Here is an 18,303-nt window from a genome sequence, read left to right as displayed (position 1 = left end):
GTTATTATACAGGGGTGGGAGGGGTTATACTCGGGGACAGGGTGTTGTTATACAGGGTGGTGGGGGTGGGGTGGGGGGGGGGAGGGGGTTATACTCAGTGACAGTGTGTTATTATACAGGAGGGGTTATACTCGGGGACAGTGTGTTATTATACAGGTGGGGTTATACTCAGTGACAGTGTGTTATTATACAGGAGGGGTTATACTCAGTGACAGTGTGTTATTATACAGGAGGGGTTATACTCAGTGACAGTGTGTTATTATACAGGTGGGGTTATACTCAGTGACAGTGTGTTATTATACAGGAGGGGTTATACTCAGTGACAGTGTGTTATTATACAGGTGGGGTTATACTCAGTGACAGTGTGTTATTATACAGGAGGGGTTATATTCAGTGACAGTGTGTTATTATACAGGTGGGGTTATACTCAGTGACAGTGTGTTATTATACAGGAGGGGTTATACTCAGTGACAGTGTGTTATTATACAGGAGGGGTTATACTCAGTGACAGTGTGTTATTATACAGGTGGGATTATACTCAGTGACAGTGTGTTATTATACAGGAGGGGTTATATTCAGTGACAGTGTGTTATTATACAGGTGGGGTTATACTCAGTGACAGTGTGTTATTATACAGGAGGGGTTATACTCGGGGACAGGGTGTTGTTATACAGGGCGGTGGGGAGGGGGTTATACCCAGTGACAGTGTGTTATTATACAGGTGGGGTTATACTCAGTGACAGTGTGTTATTATACAGGAGGGGTTATATCCAGTGACAGTGTGTTATTATACAGGTGGGGTTATACTCAGTGACAGTGTGTTATTATACAGGAGGGGTTATATTCAGTGACAGTGTGTTATTATACAGGTGGGGTTATACTCAGTGACAGTGTGTTATTATACAGGAGGGGTTATATTCAGTGACAGTGTGTTATTATACAGGTGGGGTTATACTCAGTGACAGTGTGTTATTATACAGGAGGGGTTATACTCGGGGACAGGGTGTTGTTATACAGGGCGGTGGGGAGGGGGTTATACCCAGTGACAGTGTGTTATTATACAGGTGGGGTTATACTCAGTGACAGTGTGTTATTATACAGGAGGGGTTATATCCAGTGACAGTGTGTTATTATACAGGTGGGGTTATACTCAGTGACAGTGTGTTATTATACAGGAGGGGTTATATTCAGTGACAGTGTGTTATTATACAGGTGGGGTTATACTCAGTGACAGTGTGTTATTATACAGGAGGGGTTATACTCGGGGACAGGGTGTTGTTATACAGGGCGGTGGGGAGGGGGTTATACCCAGTGACAGTGTGTTATTATACAGGTGGGGTTATATTCAGTGACAGTGTGTTATTATACAGGAGGGGTTATATCCAGTGACAGTGTGTTATTATACAGGTGGGGTTATACTCAGTGACAGTGTGTTATTATACAGGAGGGGTTATATCCAGTGACAGTGTGTTATTATACAGGAGGGGTTATACTCGGGGACAGGGTGTTGTTATACAGGGCGGTGGGGAGGGGGTTATACCCAGTGACAGTGTGTTATTATACAGGAGGGGTTATACTCAGGGACAGTGTGTTATTATACAGGAGGGGTTATATTCAGTGACAGTGTGTTATTATACAGGTGGTGTTATACTCAGGGACAGTGTGTTATTATACAGGAGGAGTTATACTCAGTGACAGTGTGTTATTATACAAGTGGGCGCATTATACCCAGTGACAGTATTATCATACAGGTGGGGTTATACTCAGGGACAGTGTGTTATTATACAGGTGGGGTTATACTCAGTGACAGTGTGTTCTTATACAGGTGGGCGCATTTTACCCAGTGACAGTGTGTTATTATACATGGGAGGGTGGGGTGTTGTACCCAGTGACAGTGTGTTATGCAGGTGGGGTGTTGTACCCAGTGACAGTGTGTTATTATACAGGTGGGGTGTTGTACCCAGTGACAGTGTGTTATTATACAGGTGGGGTGTTGTACCCAGTAACAGTGTGTTATTATACAGGTGGGGTGTTGTACCCAGTGACAGTGTGTTGTTATACAGGTGGGGTGTTGTACCCAGTGACAGTGTGTTGTTATACAGGTGGGCGGTTGTACCCAGTGACAGTGTGTTCTTATACAGGGGTGGGAGGGGTTATACCCAGTGACAGTGTGTTGTTAATCAATGGGGGTTTTTACCCAGTGACAGTGTGTTGTTATACAGGTGGGCGGTTGTACCCAGTGACAGTGTGTTCTTATACAGGGGTGAGAGGGGTTATACCCAGTGACAGTGTGTTGTTAATCAATGGGGGTTTTTACCCAGTGACAGTGTGTTATTATACAGGGGGCGTGGTTTATACCCAGTGACAGTGTGTTATTATACATGGGGGGGTGCGGTGTTGTACCCAGTGACAGTGTGTTATTATACAGGGGGGGGTTATACCCAGTGACAGTGTGTTATTATACAGGGGGGTGGTTATACCCAGTGACAGTGTGTTATTATACAGGTGGGCGGTTGTACCCAGTGACAGTGTGTTCTTATACAGGGGTGAGAGGGGTTATACCCAGTGACAGTGTGTTGTTAATCAATGGGGGTTTTTACCCAGTGACAGTGTGTTATTATACAGGGGGCGTGGTTTATACCCAGTGACAGTGTGTTATTATACATGGGGGGGTGCGGTGTTGTACCCAGTGACAGTGTGTTATTATACAGGGGGGGGTTATACCCAGTGACAGTGTGTTATTATACAGGGGGGTGGTTATACCCAGTGACAGTGTGTTATTATACAGGGCTGGGAGGGGTTATACCCAGTGTCAGTGTGTTGTTAATCGAAGGGGGTTTTTACCCAGTGACAGTGTGTTATTATACAGGGGGGGTGGTTTATACCCAGTGACAGTGTGTTATTATACATGGGGGGTTGCGGTGTTGTATCCAGTGACAGTGTGTTATTATACAGGGGGAGGTTATACCCAGTGACAGTGTGTTATTATACAGGGCCGGGCCGGGTTATATCCAGTGACAGTGTGTTATTATACAGGGCTGGGAGGGGTTATACCCAGTGTCAGTGTGTTGTTAATCAAAGGGGGTTTTTACCCAGTGACAGTGTATTATTATACGGGGGGGGGTATACCCAGTGACAGTGTGTTATTACACAGGGGTGGAGTTGTACCCAGTGACAGTGTGTTATTATACAGGTGGGGTGTTGTACCCAGTGACAGTGTGTTATTATACAGGTGGGGTGTTGTACCCAGTGACAGTGTGTTATTATACAGGTGGGGTGTTGTACCCAGTGACAGTGTGTTATTATACAGGGGGGGTTATACCCAGTGACAGTGTGTTATTATACAGGGCTGGGAGGGGTTATACCCAGTGTCAGTGTGTTGTTAATCAAAGGGGGTTTTTACCCAGTGACAGTGTGTTATTATACAGGGGGGGGGGGGGGGTATACCCAGTGACAGTGTGTTATTACACAGGGGTGGAGTTATACCTAGTGACAGTGTGTTATTATACAGGGGGGGTTATACCCAGTGACAGTGTGTTATTATACAGGGGGGGTTATACCCAGTGACAGTATTATTATACAGGGGTGGATTGGGTTATACCCAGTGACAGTATGTTATTATACAGGTGGGGTTATACCCAGTGACTGTGTTATTATACAGGAGGGGTTATACTCGGGGACAGGGTGTTATTATACAGGGTGGTGGGGGTGGGGTGGGGGGGGAGGGGAGGGGGTTATACTCAGTGACAGTGTGTTATTATACAGGTGGGGTTATACTCAGTGACAGTGTGTTATTATACAGGTGGGGTTATACCCAGTGACAGTATTATTATACAGGGGTGGGTTGAGTTATACCCAGTGACAGTATGTTATTATACAGGTGGGGTTATACTCAGTGACAGTGTGTTATTATACAGGTGGGGTTATACCCAGTGACAGTATTATTATACAGGGGTGGGTTGAGTTATACCCAGTGACAGTATGTTATTATACAGGTGGGGTTATACCCAGTGACTGTGTTATTATACAGGTGGGGTTATACTCAGTGACAGTGTGTTATTATACAGGAGGGGTTATACTCGGGGACAGGGTGTTGTTATACAGGGCGGTGGGGAGGGGGTTATACTCAGGGACAGTGTGTTATTATACAGGAGGGGTTATACTCAGTGACAGTGTGTTATTATACAGGTGGGGTTATACTCAGTGACAGTGTGTTATTATACAGGTGGGGTTATACCCAGTGACAGTATTATTATACAGGGGTGGGTTGAGTTATACCCAGTGACAGTATGTTATTATACAGGTGGGGTTATACCCAGTGACTGTGTTATTATACAGGTGGGGTTATACTCAGTGACAGTGTGTTATTATACAGGAGGGGTTATATCCAGTGACAGTGTGTTATTATACAGGAGGGGTTATACTCGGGGACAGGGTGTTGTTATACAGGGCGGTGGGGAGGGGGTTATACTCAGGGACAGTGTGTTATTATACAGGTGGGGTTATACTCAGTGACAGTGTGTTATTATACAGGAGGGGTTATATCCAATCACAGTGTGTTATTATACAGGAGGGGTTATACTCAGTGACAGTGTGTTATTATACAGGGCGGTGGGGAGGGGGTTATATCCAATCACAGTGTGTTATTATACAGGAGGGGTTATACTCGGGGACAGGGTGTTGTTATACAGGGCGGTGGGGAGGGGGTTATACCCAGTGACAGTGTGTTATTATACAGGTGGGGTTATACTCAGTGACAGTGTGTTATTATACAGGAGGGGTTATATCCAGTGACAGTGTGTTATTATACAGGAGGGGTTATACTCGGGGACAGGGTGTTGTTATACAGGGCGGTGGGGAGGGGGTTATACCCAGTGACAGTGTGTTATTATACAGGAGGGGTTATACTCGGGGACAGGGTGTTGTTATACAGGGCGGTGGGGAGGGGGTTATACTCAGGGACAGTGTGTTATTATACAGGAGGGGTTATACTCAGGGACAGTGTGTTATTATACAGGAGGGGTTATATTCAGTGACAGTGTGTTATTATACAGGTGGTGTTATACTCAGGCACAGTGTGTTATTATACAGGAGGGGTTATACTCAGTGACAGTGTGTTATTATACAAGTGGGCGCATTATACCCAGTGACAGTATTATCATACAGGTGGGGTTATACTCAGGGACAGTGTGTTATTATACAGGTGGGGTTATACTCAGTGACAGTGTGTTCTTATACAGGTGGGCGCATTTTACCCAGTGACAGTGTGTTATTATACATGGGAGGGTGGGGTGTTGTACCCAGTGACAGTGTGTTATACAGGTGGGGTGTTGTACCCAGTGACAGTGTGTTATTATACAGGTGGGGTGTTGTACCCAGTGACAGTGTGTTATTATACAGGTGGGGTGTTGTACCCAGTGACAGTGTGTTATTATACAGGTGGGGTGTTGTACCCAGTGACAGTGTGTTATTATACAGGTGGGGTGTTGTACCCAGTGACAGTGTGTTATTATACAGGTGGGGTGTTGTACCCAGTGACAGTGTGTTGTTATACAGGTGGGCGGTTGTACCCAGTGACAGTGTGTTCTTATACAGGGGTGGGAGGGGTTATACCCAGTGACAGTGTGTTGTTAATCAATGGGGGGTTTTACCCAGTGACAGTGTGTTGTTATACAGGTGGGCGGTTGTACCCAGTGACAGTGTGTTCTTATACAGGGGTGGGAGGGGTTATACCCAGTGACAGTGTGTTGTTAATCAATGGGGGTTTTTACCCAGTGACAGTGTGTTATTATACAGGGGGGGTGCGGTGTTGTACCCAGTGACAGTGTGTTATTATACAGGGGGGGGTTATACCCAGTGACAGTGTGTTATTATACAGGGCCGGGCCGGGTTATATCCAGTGACAGTGTGTTATTATACAGGGCTGGGAGGGGTTATACCCAGTGTCAGTGTGTTGTTAATCAAAGGGGGTTTTTATCCAGTGACAGTGTGTTATTATACAGGGGGGGTGGTTTATACCCAGTGACAGTGTGTTATTATACATGGGGGGTTGCGGTGTTGTACCCAGTGACAGTGTGTTATTATACAGGGGGGGGTTATACCCAGTGACAGTGTTATTATACAGGGCCGGGACGGGTTATATCCAGTGACAGTGTGTTATTACACAGGGGTGGAGTTATACCTAGTGACAGTGTGTTATTATACAGGGGGGGTTATACCCAGTGACAGTATTATTATACAGGGGTGGGGGGAGTTATACCCAGTGACAGTATGTTATTATACAGGTGGGGTTATACCCAGTGACTGTGTTATTATACAGGAGGGGTTATACTCAGGGACAGGGTGTTATTATACAGGGTGGTGGGCGGGGGGGGGGGGGGGTGGGGGGGGGTGGGAGGGGAGGGGGTTATACTCAGTGACAGTGTGTTATTATACAGGAGGGGTTATACTCGGGGACAGTGTGTTATTATACAGGTGGGGTTATACTCAGTGACAGTGTGTTGTTATACAGGAGGGGTTATATCCAGTGACAATGTGTTATTATACAGGAGGGGTTATACTCGGGGACAGTGTGTTATTATACAGGTGGGGTTATACTCAGTGACAGTGTGTTATTATACAGGTGGGGTTATACTCAGTGACAGTGTGTTGTTATACAGGAGGGGTTATATCCAGTGACAATGTGTTATTATACAGGAGGGGTTATACTCGGGGACAGTGTGTTATTATACAGGAGGGGTTATACTCGGGGACAGTATGTTATTATACAGGTGGGGTTATACTCAGTGACAGTGTGTTGTTATACAGGAGGGGTTATATCCAGTGACAATGTGTTATTATACAGGAGGGGTTATACTCGGGGACAGGGTGTTGTTATACAGGGCGGTGGGGAGGGCGTTATACCCAGTGACAGTGTGTTATTATACAGGTTGGGGTGGGGGGTTATACCCAGTGACAGTGTGTTATTATACAGGAGGGGTTATACCCAGTGACAGTGTGTTATTATACAGGAGGGGTTATACTCAGGGACAGTGTGTTATTATACAGGAGGGGTTATACTCAGGGACAGTGTGTTATACCCAGTGACAGTGTTATTATACGGGTTATACCCAGTGACAGTGTGTTATTATACACGGGTTATACCCAGTGACAGTGTGTTATTATGTTATACTGACAGTGTTATTATACAGGAGGGGTTATACAGGGACAGTGTTATTATGGAGTTATACCTAGTGACAGTGTGTTATTATACAGGGGGTTATACAGGACAGTGTTATTATACAGGGGTTATACCAGTGACAGTGTGTTATTATACAGTACCCAGTGACAGTATTATTATACAGGGGTTATACTGGACAGTGTGTTATTATACAGTTATACCAGTGACAGTGTGTTCTTATACAGGGGGGACCCAGTGACAGTGTGTTATTATACAGGTGGTGGTTATACCCAGTGACTGTGTTATTATTGGGGAGTTTACCCAGTGACAGTGTTATTATACAGGGGTTTACCCAGTGACAGTGTTATTATACATACAGTGGGTGTTTACCCAGTGACAGTGTGTTATTATACAGGTTGGGGTGGGGGGTTATACCCAGTGACAGTGTGTTATTATACAGGAGGGGTTAAACCCAGTGACAAGGGGTTATACTCAGGGACAGTGTGTTATTATACAGGAGGGGTTATACTCAGGGACAGTGTGTTATTATACAGGAGGGGTTATATTCAGTGACTGTGTTATTATACAGGTGGTGTTATACTCAGGGACAGTGTGTTATTATACAGGAGGGGTTATACTCAGTGACAGTGTGTTATTATACAGGTGGGCGCATTATACCCAGTGACAGTATTATTATACAGGTGGGGTTATACTCAGGGACAGTGTGTTATTATACAGGTGGGGTTATACTCAGTGACAGTGTGTTCTTATACAGGTGGGCGCATTTTACCCAGTGACAGTGTGTTATTATACATGGGAGGGTGGGATGTTGTACCCAGTGACAGTGTGTTATACAGGTGGGGTGTTGTACCCAGTGACAGTGTGTTATTATACAGGTGGGGTGTTGTACCCAGTGACAGTGTGTTATTATACAGGTGGGGTGTTGTACCCAGTGACAGTGTGTTCTTATACAGGGGTGGGAGGGGTTATACCCAGTGACAGTGTGTTGTTAATCAATGGGGGTTTATACCCAGTGACAGTGTGTTCTTATACAGGGGGGGTAGTTTATACCCAGTGACAGTGTGTTATTATACAGGGGGGTGTAGTTTATACCCAGTGACAGTGTGTTATTATACAGCGGGGATTATACCCAGTGACAGTTATTATATGGGGGGTGGTTATACCCAGTGACAGTGTTATTATATGGCAGGGGGGAGGTTATACCCAGTGACAGTGTTATTATATGGTGGGAGGGTTATACCCAGTGACAGTGTTATTATAAGGGGTGGATATTATACCCAGTGACAGTGTTATATGGCGGGGGGGAGGTTATACCCAGTGACAGTGTTATTATATGGTGGGGGGGTTATACCCAGTGACAGTGTTATTATATGGGGGGGGATATTATACCCAGTGACAGTGTTATTATATGGGGTGGGGGGTTATACCCAGTGACAGTGTTATTATATGGGGGGGGGGGTTTATACCCCGTGACAGTGTGTTCTTATACAGGGGGGGTAGTTTATACCCAGTGACAGTGTGTTATTATACAGGGGGGGTAGTTTATACCCAGTGACAGTGTGTTATTATACAGCGGGGATTATACCCAGTGACAGTGTTATTATATGGGGGGGGGGGGTTATACCCAGTGACAGTGTTATTATATGGCGGGGGGAGGTTATACCCAGTGACAGTGTTATTATATGGTGGGGGGGTTATACCCAGTGACAGTGTTATTATATGGGGGGGGATATTATACCCAGTGACAGTGTTATTATTTGGCAGGGGGGAGGCTATACCCAGTGACAGTGTTATTATATGGTGGGGGGGTTATACCCAGTGACAGTGTTATTATATGGGGGGGGATATTATACCCAGTGACAGTGTTATTATATGGGGTGGGGGGTTATACCCAGTGACAGTGTTATTATATGGTGGGGGGGTTATACCCAGTGACAGTGTTATTATATGGGGGGGGGATATTATACCCAGTGACAGTGTTATTATATGGGGTGGGGGGTTATACCCAGTGACAGTGTTATTATATGGGGGGGGGGTTATACCCAGTGACAGGGTGTTATTATACAGCGGGGATTATACCCAGTGACAGTGTTATTATATGGGGGGGGGTTATACCCAGTGACAGTGTTATTATATGGGGGGGGTTATACCCAGTGACAGTGTTATTATATGGGGGGCGGGGTTATACCCAGTGACATTGTGTTATTATACAGCGGGGATTATACCCAGTGACAGTGTTATTATATGGGGGGGGTGTTATACCCAGTGACAGTGTTATTATATGGGGGGGGGTTTATACCCAGTGACAGTGTGTTATTATACAGCGGGGATTATACCCAGTGACAGTGTTATTATATGGGGGGGGTTATACCCAGTGACAGTGTTATATTGGGGGGGGGCGGTTATACCCAGTGACAGTGTTATTCTATGGGGGGGGGGTTATACCCAGTGACAGTGTTATTATATGGGCGGGGGGGTTATACCCAGTGACTGTGTTATTATACAGCGGGGATTATACCCAGTGACAGTGTTATTATATGGGGGGGGGGGGGTTATACCCAGTGACAGTGTTATTATATGGGGGGGGGGGGGGGGCGGTTATACCCAGTGGCAGTGTTATTATATGGGGGGGGCGTTATAACCAGTGACATTGTTTTATTATACAGCGGGGATTATACCCAGTGACAGTGTTATTATATGGTGGGGGGGTTATACCCAGTGACAGTGTTATTATATGGGGGGGGTTATACCCAGTGACAGTGTGTTATTATACAGCGGGGATTATACCCAGTGACAGTGTTATTATATGGGCGGGGGGGTTATACCCAGTGACAGTGTTATATTGGGGGGGGGTTATACCCAGTGACAGTGTTATTATATTGGGGGGGGGGAGGTTATACCCAGTGACAGTGTTATTATATGGGCGGGGGGGTTATACCCAGTGACAGTGTGTTATTATACAGCGGGGATTATACCCAGTGACAGTGTTATTATATGGGGGGGGGGTTATACCCAGTGACAGTGTTATTATATGGGGGGGTGGGGTTATACCCAGTGACAGTGTTATTATATGGGGGGGTGGTTATACCCAGTGACAGCGTTATTATATGGGGGGGGGGTTATACCCAGTGACAGCGTTATTATATGGTGGGGGGGGGGTGGTTATACCCAGTGACAGTGTTATTATATGGGGGGGGGGTTATACCCAGTGACAGTGTGTCATTATACAGCGGGGATTATACCCAGTGACAGTGTGTTATTATACAGCGGGGTTTATACCCAGTGACAGTGTGTTATTATACAGGGGGGGTAGTTTATACCCAGTGACAGGGTGTTATTATACAGCGGGGATTATACCCAGTGACAGTGTTATTATATGGGAGGGGGGTTATACCCAGTGACAGTGTTATTATATGGTGGGGGGTGGTTATACCCAGTGACAGGGTGTTATTATACAGCGGGGATTATACCCAGTGACAGTGTTATTATATGGGGGGTGTTATACCCAGTGACAGTGTGTTATTATATGGGGGGGGGGTTATACCCAGTGACAGTGTGTTATTATATGGGGGGGTGGGTTATACCCAGTGACAGTGTGTTATTATATGGGGGGGCGGTTATACCCAGTGACAGTGTGTTATTATATGGGGGGGCGGTTATACCCAGTGACAGTGTGTTATTATACAGGGGGGGTGCTTTTATCTCCTGGAGCTCGGTGATATCTGGCGGTTTGTGTTTTTACAGATTTCTGGGCCCTTAACCTCTGAAATTGAGAGTAAAAAAACAGAGAAGAAACGAGCTCAAAAAATGGCAAAGAAACTGAGAGAGAGGGAACTGAAGGAACAGAAAAAGCGAATGGAAGAAGAGGAGATTGAGAAAAAAAAATACTCAGCAATGAGTGAGAGAGAAAAGGTGGGAGGGTGTTGCAGAGCTCGCGAGAAAGGATGAGGTGGTAGTTAAGCGTGAGAGAGGATGAAGAGGCAGAAGGGAGAGAGGGGAGGGCAGAGACGCGGTGGGGGGGTGGTTGTTGTGGAGAGTCAAAAGGGCAGGGGTATGTGAGAGGATGGGCAGAGCCGATCAGGAGGGAAGAATGAGAGGGGGAGAAGAGGTTGATAGGGGGAGCATGCTAAGGCAGAGACTGAACTCCACAGGATAGTTTATATCAGGGGGCTCAGCGAGCAAACTGCTGAGCAGTGATTGGGTGGAGACAGGATGGTGTTGAGCTGTGATTGGCTGTGGGGTGTGCAGGATGGTGTCGGGCAGTGATTGGGTGGAGACAGGATGGTGTTGAGCTGTGATTGGCTGTGGTGTGTGCAGGATGGTGTCGGGCAGTGATTGGGTGGAGACAGGATGGTGTTGAGCTGTGATTGGCTGTGGTGTGTGCAGGATGGTGTCGGGCAGTGATTGGGTGGAGACAGGATGGTGTTGAGCTGTGATTGGCTGTGGGGTGTGCAGGATGGTGTCGGGCAGTGATTGGGTGGAGACAGGATGGTGTTGAGCTGTGATTGGCTGTGGGGTGTGCAGGATGGTGTCGGGCAGTGATTGGGTGGAGACAGGATGGGTTGAGCTGTGATTGGCTGTGGGGTGTGCAGGATGGTGTCGGTCAGTGATTGGGTGGAGACAGGATGGTGTTGAGCTGTGATTGGCTGTGGGGTGTGCAGGATGGTGTCGGTCAGTGATTGGGTGGAGACAGGATGGTGTTGAGGTAAAAACAAAAAAACTGCGGATGCTGGAAATCCAAAACAAAAACAGAATTACCTGGAAAAACTCAGCAGGTCTGGCAGCATCTGGCAGCATCAAATATGTCCACCAATATCCATTACAAACCCACCGACACCCACAGCTATCTCGACTACAGCTCCTCACACCCCACTTCCTGTAAGGACTCCATCCCATTCTCTCAGTTCCTTCGCCTCCGTCGCATCTGTTCCGATGATGCTACATTCAAAAACAGTTCCTCTGACATGTCCTCCTTCTTCCTTAACCGAGGTTTTCCACCCACGGTCGTTGACAGGGCCCTCAACCGTGTCCGGCCCATCTCCCGCGCATCCGCCCTCACTCCTTCTCCTCCCTCCCAGAAACATGATAGGGTCCCCCTTGTCCTCACTTATCACCCCACCAGCCTCCGCATTCAAAGGATCATCCTCCGCCATTTCCGCCAACTCCAGCATGATGCCACTACCAAACACATCTTCCCTTCACCCCCCTTATCGGCATTCCGTAGGGATCGCTCCCTCCGGGACACCCTGGTCCACTCCTCCATCACCCCCTACTCCTCAACCCCCTCCTATGGCACAACCCCTTGCCCACGCAAAAGATGCAACACCTGCCCCTTCACTTCCTCTCTCCTCACCGTCCAAGGACCCAAACACTCCTTTCAAGTGAAGCAGCATTTCACTTGCATTTCCCCCAACTTAGTCTACTGCATTCGTTGCTCCCAATGTGGTCTCCTCTACATTGGAGAGACCAAACGTAAACTGGGCGACCGCTTTGCAGAACACCTGCGGTCTGTCCGCAAGAATGACCCAAACCTCCCTGTCGCTTGCCATTTTAACACTCCACCCTGCTCTCTTGCCCACATGTCTGTCCTTGGCTTGCTGCATTGTTCCAGTGAAGCCCAACGCAAACTGGAGGAACAACACCTCATCTTCCGACTAGGGACTTTACAGCCTTCCGGACTGAATATTGAATTCAACAACTTTAGGTCGTGAGTCCCCTCCCCCATCCCCACCCCCTTTCTGTTTCCCCCTTCTTTTTTTTCCCAATAAATTATAAAGATTTTCCTTTTCCCACCTATTTCCATTATATAAAATTAAAAAAAAACCCACTAGAGCTATACCTTGAGTGCCCTACCATCCATTCTTAATTAGCACATTCGTTTAGATAATATCACCAACTTTAACTTTAACACCTATGTGTTCTATTGTACTATTGTTGTTGACATCTTTTGATGATCTGCTTCTATCACTGCTTGTTTGTCGCTACAACCACACCAACCCCCTCCACCTCTCTGTCTCTCTATCTCTCCGCCCCCCACACACACACCTTAAACCAGCTTATATTTCAGCTCTTTCCTGGACTCGAACTCAAGTTCTGTCGAAGGGTCATGAGGACTCGAAACGTCAACTCTTTTCTTCTCCGCCGATGCTGCCAGACCTGCTGAGTTTTTCCAGGTAATTCTGTTTTTGTTTTGGTGTTGAGGTATGTGGGGGCCCCTAGATCAAAGAGGCAGCGGGAAGGTGCTGATTGGTTTGTGAACTGATTGATTTGAGATCTCACTGTGTCCTTTTTTCTAGCGTGCTCTGGCTGCCGAGAAGCGCTTTGCTCAACAGTTAGTCAATGATGGAACACTTCATAACATCAGGTAACATCAGCCCCATTACACAAAGTAATGAGTTAAAAGCAAATACTGCGGATGATCGAAATCTGAAATACAAACAGAAAATGCCAGAAAAACTCAGCAGGTTTGATGGCATCTGTGGAGAGAGAAACAGAGTTAACGTTGTGCGTCCGTATGACTCTTATTCAGAGCTGAGGACAAATGCTGCTCTGTCAGAGGGTCAGTACTGAGGGAGTGCTGCACTGTCAGAGGGTCAGTACTGAGGGAGTGCTGCACTGTCGGAGGGTCAGTACTGAGGGAGTGCTGCACTGTCGGAGGGTCAGTACCGAGGGTGTGCTGCACTGTCAGAGGGTCAGTACTGAGGGAGTGCTGCACTGTCAGAGGGTCAGTACTGAGGGAGTGCTGCACTGTCAGAGGGTCAGTACTGAGGGAGTGCTGCACTGTCAGAGGGTCAGTACTGAGGGAGTGCTGCACTGTTAGAGGGTCAGTACTGAGGGAGTGCTGCACTGTCAGAGGGTCAGTACTGAGGGAGTGCTGCACTGTCAGAGGGTCAGTACTGAGGGAGTGCTGCACTGTCAGAGGGTCAGTACTGAGGGAGTGCTGCACTGTCAGTTGGTCAGTACTGAGGGAGTGCTGCACTGTCGGAGGGTCAGTACTGAGGGAGTGCTGCACTGTCAGTTGGTCAGTACTGAGGGAGTGCTGCACTGCCGGAGGGTCAGTACTGAGGGAGTGCTGCACTGTCAGATGGTCAGTACTGAGGGAGTGCTGCACTGTCAGTTGGTCAGTATGAGGGAGTGCTGCACTGTCGGAGGGTCAATACTGAGGGAGTGCTGCACTGTCGGAGGGTCAATACTGAGGGAGTGCTGCACTGTCGGAGGGTCAGTACTGAGGGTGTGCTGCACTGTCAGTTGGTCAGTATTAGGGAGTGCTGCACTGTCGGAGGGTCAGTACTGAGGGGGTGCTGCACTGTCAGAGGGTCAGTACTGAGGGAGTGCTGCACTGTCAGTTGGTCAGTACTGAGGGAGTGCTGCACTGTCAGTTGGTCAGTACTGAGGGAGTGCTGCACTGTCGGAGGGTCAGTACTGAGGGTGTGCTGCACTGTCAAAGGGTCAGTACTGAGGGAGTGCTGCACTCTCGGAGGGTCAGTACTGAGGGAGTGCTGCACTGTCGGAGGGTCAGTACTGAGGGAGTGCTGCACTGTCGAAGGGTCAGGACTGAGGGAGTTCTGCACTGTCGGAGGGTCAGTACTGAGGGAGTGCTGCACTCTCGGCGGGTCAGTACTGAGGGAGTGCTGCACTGTCGGAGGGTCAGTACTGAGGGAGTGCTGCACTGTCGGAGGGTCAGTACTGAGGGAGTGCTGCACTGTCGGAGGGTCAGGACTGAGGGAGTGCTGCACTGTCGGAGGGTCAGGACTGAGGGAGTTCTGCACTGTCGGAGGGTCAGGACTGAGGGTGTGCTGCACTGTCGGAGGGTCAGTACTGAGGGAGTGCTGCACTGTCGGAGGGTCAGTACTGAGGGAGTGCTGCACTGTCGGAGGGTCAGTACTGAGGGAGTGCTGCACTGTCAGAGGGTCAGTACTGAGGGAGTGCTGCACTGTCGGAGGGTCAGTACTGAGGGAGTGCTGCACTGTCAGTTGGTCAGTACTGAGGGAGTGCTGCACTGCCGGAGGGTCAGTACTGAGGGAGTGCTGCACTGTCAGTTGGTCGGTATGAGGGAGTGCTGCACTGTCGGAGGGTCAGTACTGAGGGAGTGCTGCACTGTCGGAGGGTCAGTACTGAGGGTGTGCTGCACTGTCAGTTGGTCAGTATGAGGGAGTGCTGCACTGTCGGAGGGTCAGTACTGAGGGGGTGCTGCACTGTCAGAGGGTCAGTACTGAGGGAGTGCTGCACTGTCGGAGGGTCAGTACTGAGGGAGTGCTGCACTGTCGGAGGGTCAGGACTGAGGGAGTTCTGCACTGTCGGAGGGTCAGTACTGAGGGTGTGCTGCACTGTCGGAGGGTCAGTACTGAGGGAGTGCTGCACTGTCGGAGGGTCAGTACTGAGGGAGTGCTGCACTGTCGGAGGGTCAGGACTGAGGGAGTGCTGCACTGTCGGAAGGTCAGTACTGAGGGAGTGCTGCACTGTCGGAGGGTCAGTACTGAGGGAGTGCTGCACTGTCGGAGGGTCAGGACCGAGGGAGTGCTGCACTGTCGGAGGGTCAGTACTAAGGGAGTGCTGCACTGTCGGAGGGTCAGTACTAAGGGAGTGCTGCACTGTCGGAGGGTCAGTACTGAAGGAGTGCTTCACTGTCGGATGGTCAGTACTGAGGAAGTGCTGCACTGTCAGAGGGTCAGTACTGAGGGAGTGCTGCACTGTCAGAGGGTCAGTACTGAGGGAGTGCTGCACTGTCAGAGGGTCAGTACTAAGGGAGAGCTGCACTGTCGGAGGGTCAGTATTGAGGGAATGCTGCCCTGGCGTAGTGTCAGTGCTGAGGAATACTGCAATGTGGTAGGGTCATTGCTGGCGAAGGGTGATTTTTGGATGAAGTTTTTTAACAGAGGTTCTATCTGCCTCTCTAATTGATGGAAAAGATTACACAGCTGCTCTTTTGAAGAGCCAGGGAGTTTGCCCCAGTTTCTTGTGACCAATATTTCCCCCTCACCAACATTATAACCAGATTAATTGATAATTTATTTCATTGCTGTCTGTAGAGAGCTTGCTGTGTGTAAATTGACTGTCATTGTTTCCTGCAACCCATCAAGAAGCATTTTGTTGGATATAAAATGCTTTGGTTGCCCTGAGGTTGTTAAAGGCACTATAAAAATGCAAGTTTTTTTTTTCTCTCTCTTGAGGGCTTCCTATTATTCATTTACTGTTCTAGTCGATAATCTTTGATTCCAATCTAGCTGGGCCAGATCCCTTTTCATTTCCCTCAAATTAGCCCTGCTCCAGTTGTAGATTTTCACATTTGTTTAATCCTGGACCTTTTCCATATTCCAATCCCAATGATATTGCAATCATTGTTTCGCAAACACCCCCATCACAGCTTGGAACTCACTCCCAGGTATCTATTATTCTATATATAAATCCCCCGATTAGTTTCCAGTTTGTAACTCACTCCCGGGTATCTATTATTCAAAAATAAACCACCCCGAACCCCTCGATTAGATTCCAGTCTGTAACTCACTCCTGGGTATCTGTTATTCTATATATAAACCACCCGAACCCCTCGATTAGATTCCAGTCTGTAACTCACTCCTGGGTATCTGTTATTCTATATATAAACCCTCCAAACACCTCGATTAGATTCCAGTCCGTAACTCACTCCCGGGTATCTATTATTCAAAAATAAACCACCCCGAACCCCTCGATTAGATTCCAGTCTGTAACTCACTTCCGGGTATCTGTTATTCTATATATAAACCCCCCAAACTCCTTGCTTAGATTCCAGTCTGTAACTCACTCCCAGGTATCTGTTATTCTATATATAAACCCTCCAAACACCTCGATTAGATTCCAGTCTGTAACTCACTCCCAGGTATCCGTTATTCTATATATAAACCCTCCAAACACCTCGATTAGACTCCAGTCTGTTACTCACTGCCGAGTATCTGTTATTCTATATATATAAACCATCTGGGTTATATGTGAGCAAAGGCTGGGTGGGTTGAGAGTTGTGGATTGCACAGTAGTGCTTGTGGTGTGGTGTGCTGGGCTGGGCTGTTCCCCTCTATAGTCGTGACCCTATTAATGCTTCTTGCTGTCAGACGCTGCTGGTTGTGTGGAGAGTCGCTGTTGGGCAGAGTCCCATTTGAGTATCTGGATTACACCTTCTGCACCACTCGATGCCTTCAGGAGCATAGAAAGCAGCGGAGACTATGAAAGAATCGCTGGAAACTGATTACTGCAGAGACACACTATGATGGACCCTCGACATGTGACCTACAAATGTCCAAACCAGACTCTCACTCTCAATGGCCACAGGAACAGGAGCTTCCTCCTGCACGACTCACAATGGCCACAGTGCTGGGTGAGCGGAGCTCTCTATGCTGTTTTTTCTGACCTCCCAGCAGTAGCATCAGGGGAAAGACTGAGTCCCACACAGACAGGAGCGGCCCCAGCCTGTGTTAACTGATCTCACCAAGTCGCTTTGATGCACAATCACTGTTTAATGAGGGAAGAGATGATGTAGACCTCGGTCAGTAAACTGGAGTGGGGGGAAAAGTAGATCTTTTCCATTCCCAGGATGGACAGTCTAACCCTGTCATAGTGCCCCTTAGTTGGACCTCACATGAATTTCACCCTCTCAGTGGAAATATCAGCAGCCAGTGCTTTGGCAGTGTGAGAGAGCAAGGCAAGTTCTTCCCCCAAGACAGCTGTTCCTGACTCCATGTCTGTCTGCCCGGCGATGGATTTGCACAGCGGGTTTGCAGTAATATTACATTTAATAAAAGCTATATGTGGATGTGAGATTGGAGTGAGGTGTTTCTATTCCAAGGCACTCCTGTTAATGAACATTCCACTACTTGTATTTTGTCCCAGATAGGAAGCGAGAAATCCAAGGAGCACAGTTACTGTAGATTCCCTGATCCAATCAGCATACAGTCAAACAAAAGCTCACATCTGTTGAAAATCACAGAATCACAGTGCAGAAGAGGCCCTTCAGCCCATCGAGTCTGCACTGACACGTGAGAAACACCTGACCTACCTACCTAATCCCATTTACAGCACTTGGCCCATAGCCTTGAATGTTATGATGTGCCAAGTGCTCATCCAGGTACTTTTTAAAGGATGTGAGGCAACCC

The 18,303-nt window shown here is 47.8% G+C and overlaps 1 protein-coding gene across 3 annotated transcripts in view; it reads left to right on the top strand.

Moving 5' to 3' along the window:
• ankzf1 (ankyrin repeat and zinc finger peptidyl tRNA hydrolase 1) overlaps positions 1-17,966 on the top strand; it is a 96,490-nt gene extending 78,524 nt beyond the window's left edge. For 2 of the 3 annotated variants that reach the window (XM_041201402.1, XM_041201401.1), the window contains 3 exons: positions 10,925-11,092; positions 13,477-13,544; positions 17,266-17,966. In XM_041201402.1, the coding sequence (XP_041057336.1) occupies positions 10,925-11,092; positions 13,477-13,544; positions 17,266-17,380 (351 nt within the window). In that variant the 3' untranslated portion in view covers positions 17,381-17,966. The remainder of the gene's footprint in view (positions 1-10,924; positions 11,093-13,476; positions 13,545-17,265) is intronic. The other variant, XM_041201403.1, reaches the window with a different exon arrangement.
• The last annotated feature ends 337 nt before the right edge of the window (positions 17,967-18,303 follow it).

The sequence above is a fragment of the Carcharodon carcharias genome, chromosome 12 (genome assembly GCF_017639515.1).
Source record: "Carcharodon carcharias isolate sCarCar2 chromosome 12, sCarCar2.pri, whole genome shotgun sequence".
Taxonomy (NCBI): Eukaryota; Metazoa; Chordata; class Chondrichthyes; order Lamniformes; family Lamnidae; genus Carcharodon; species Carcharodon carcharias.
The sequence above is the reverse complement of the archived record's forward strand: the minus strand, read 5'-3'. Positions and strand labels throughout refer to the sequence as shown.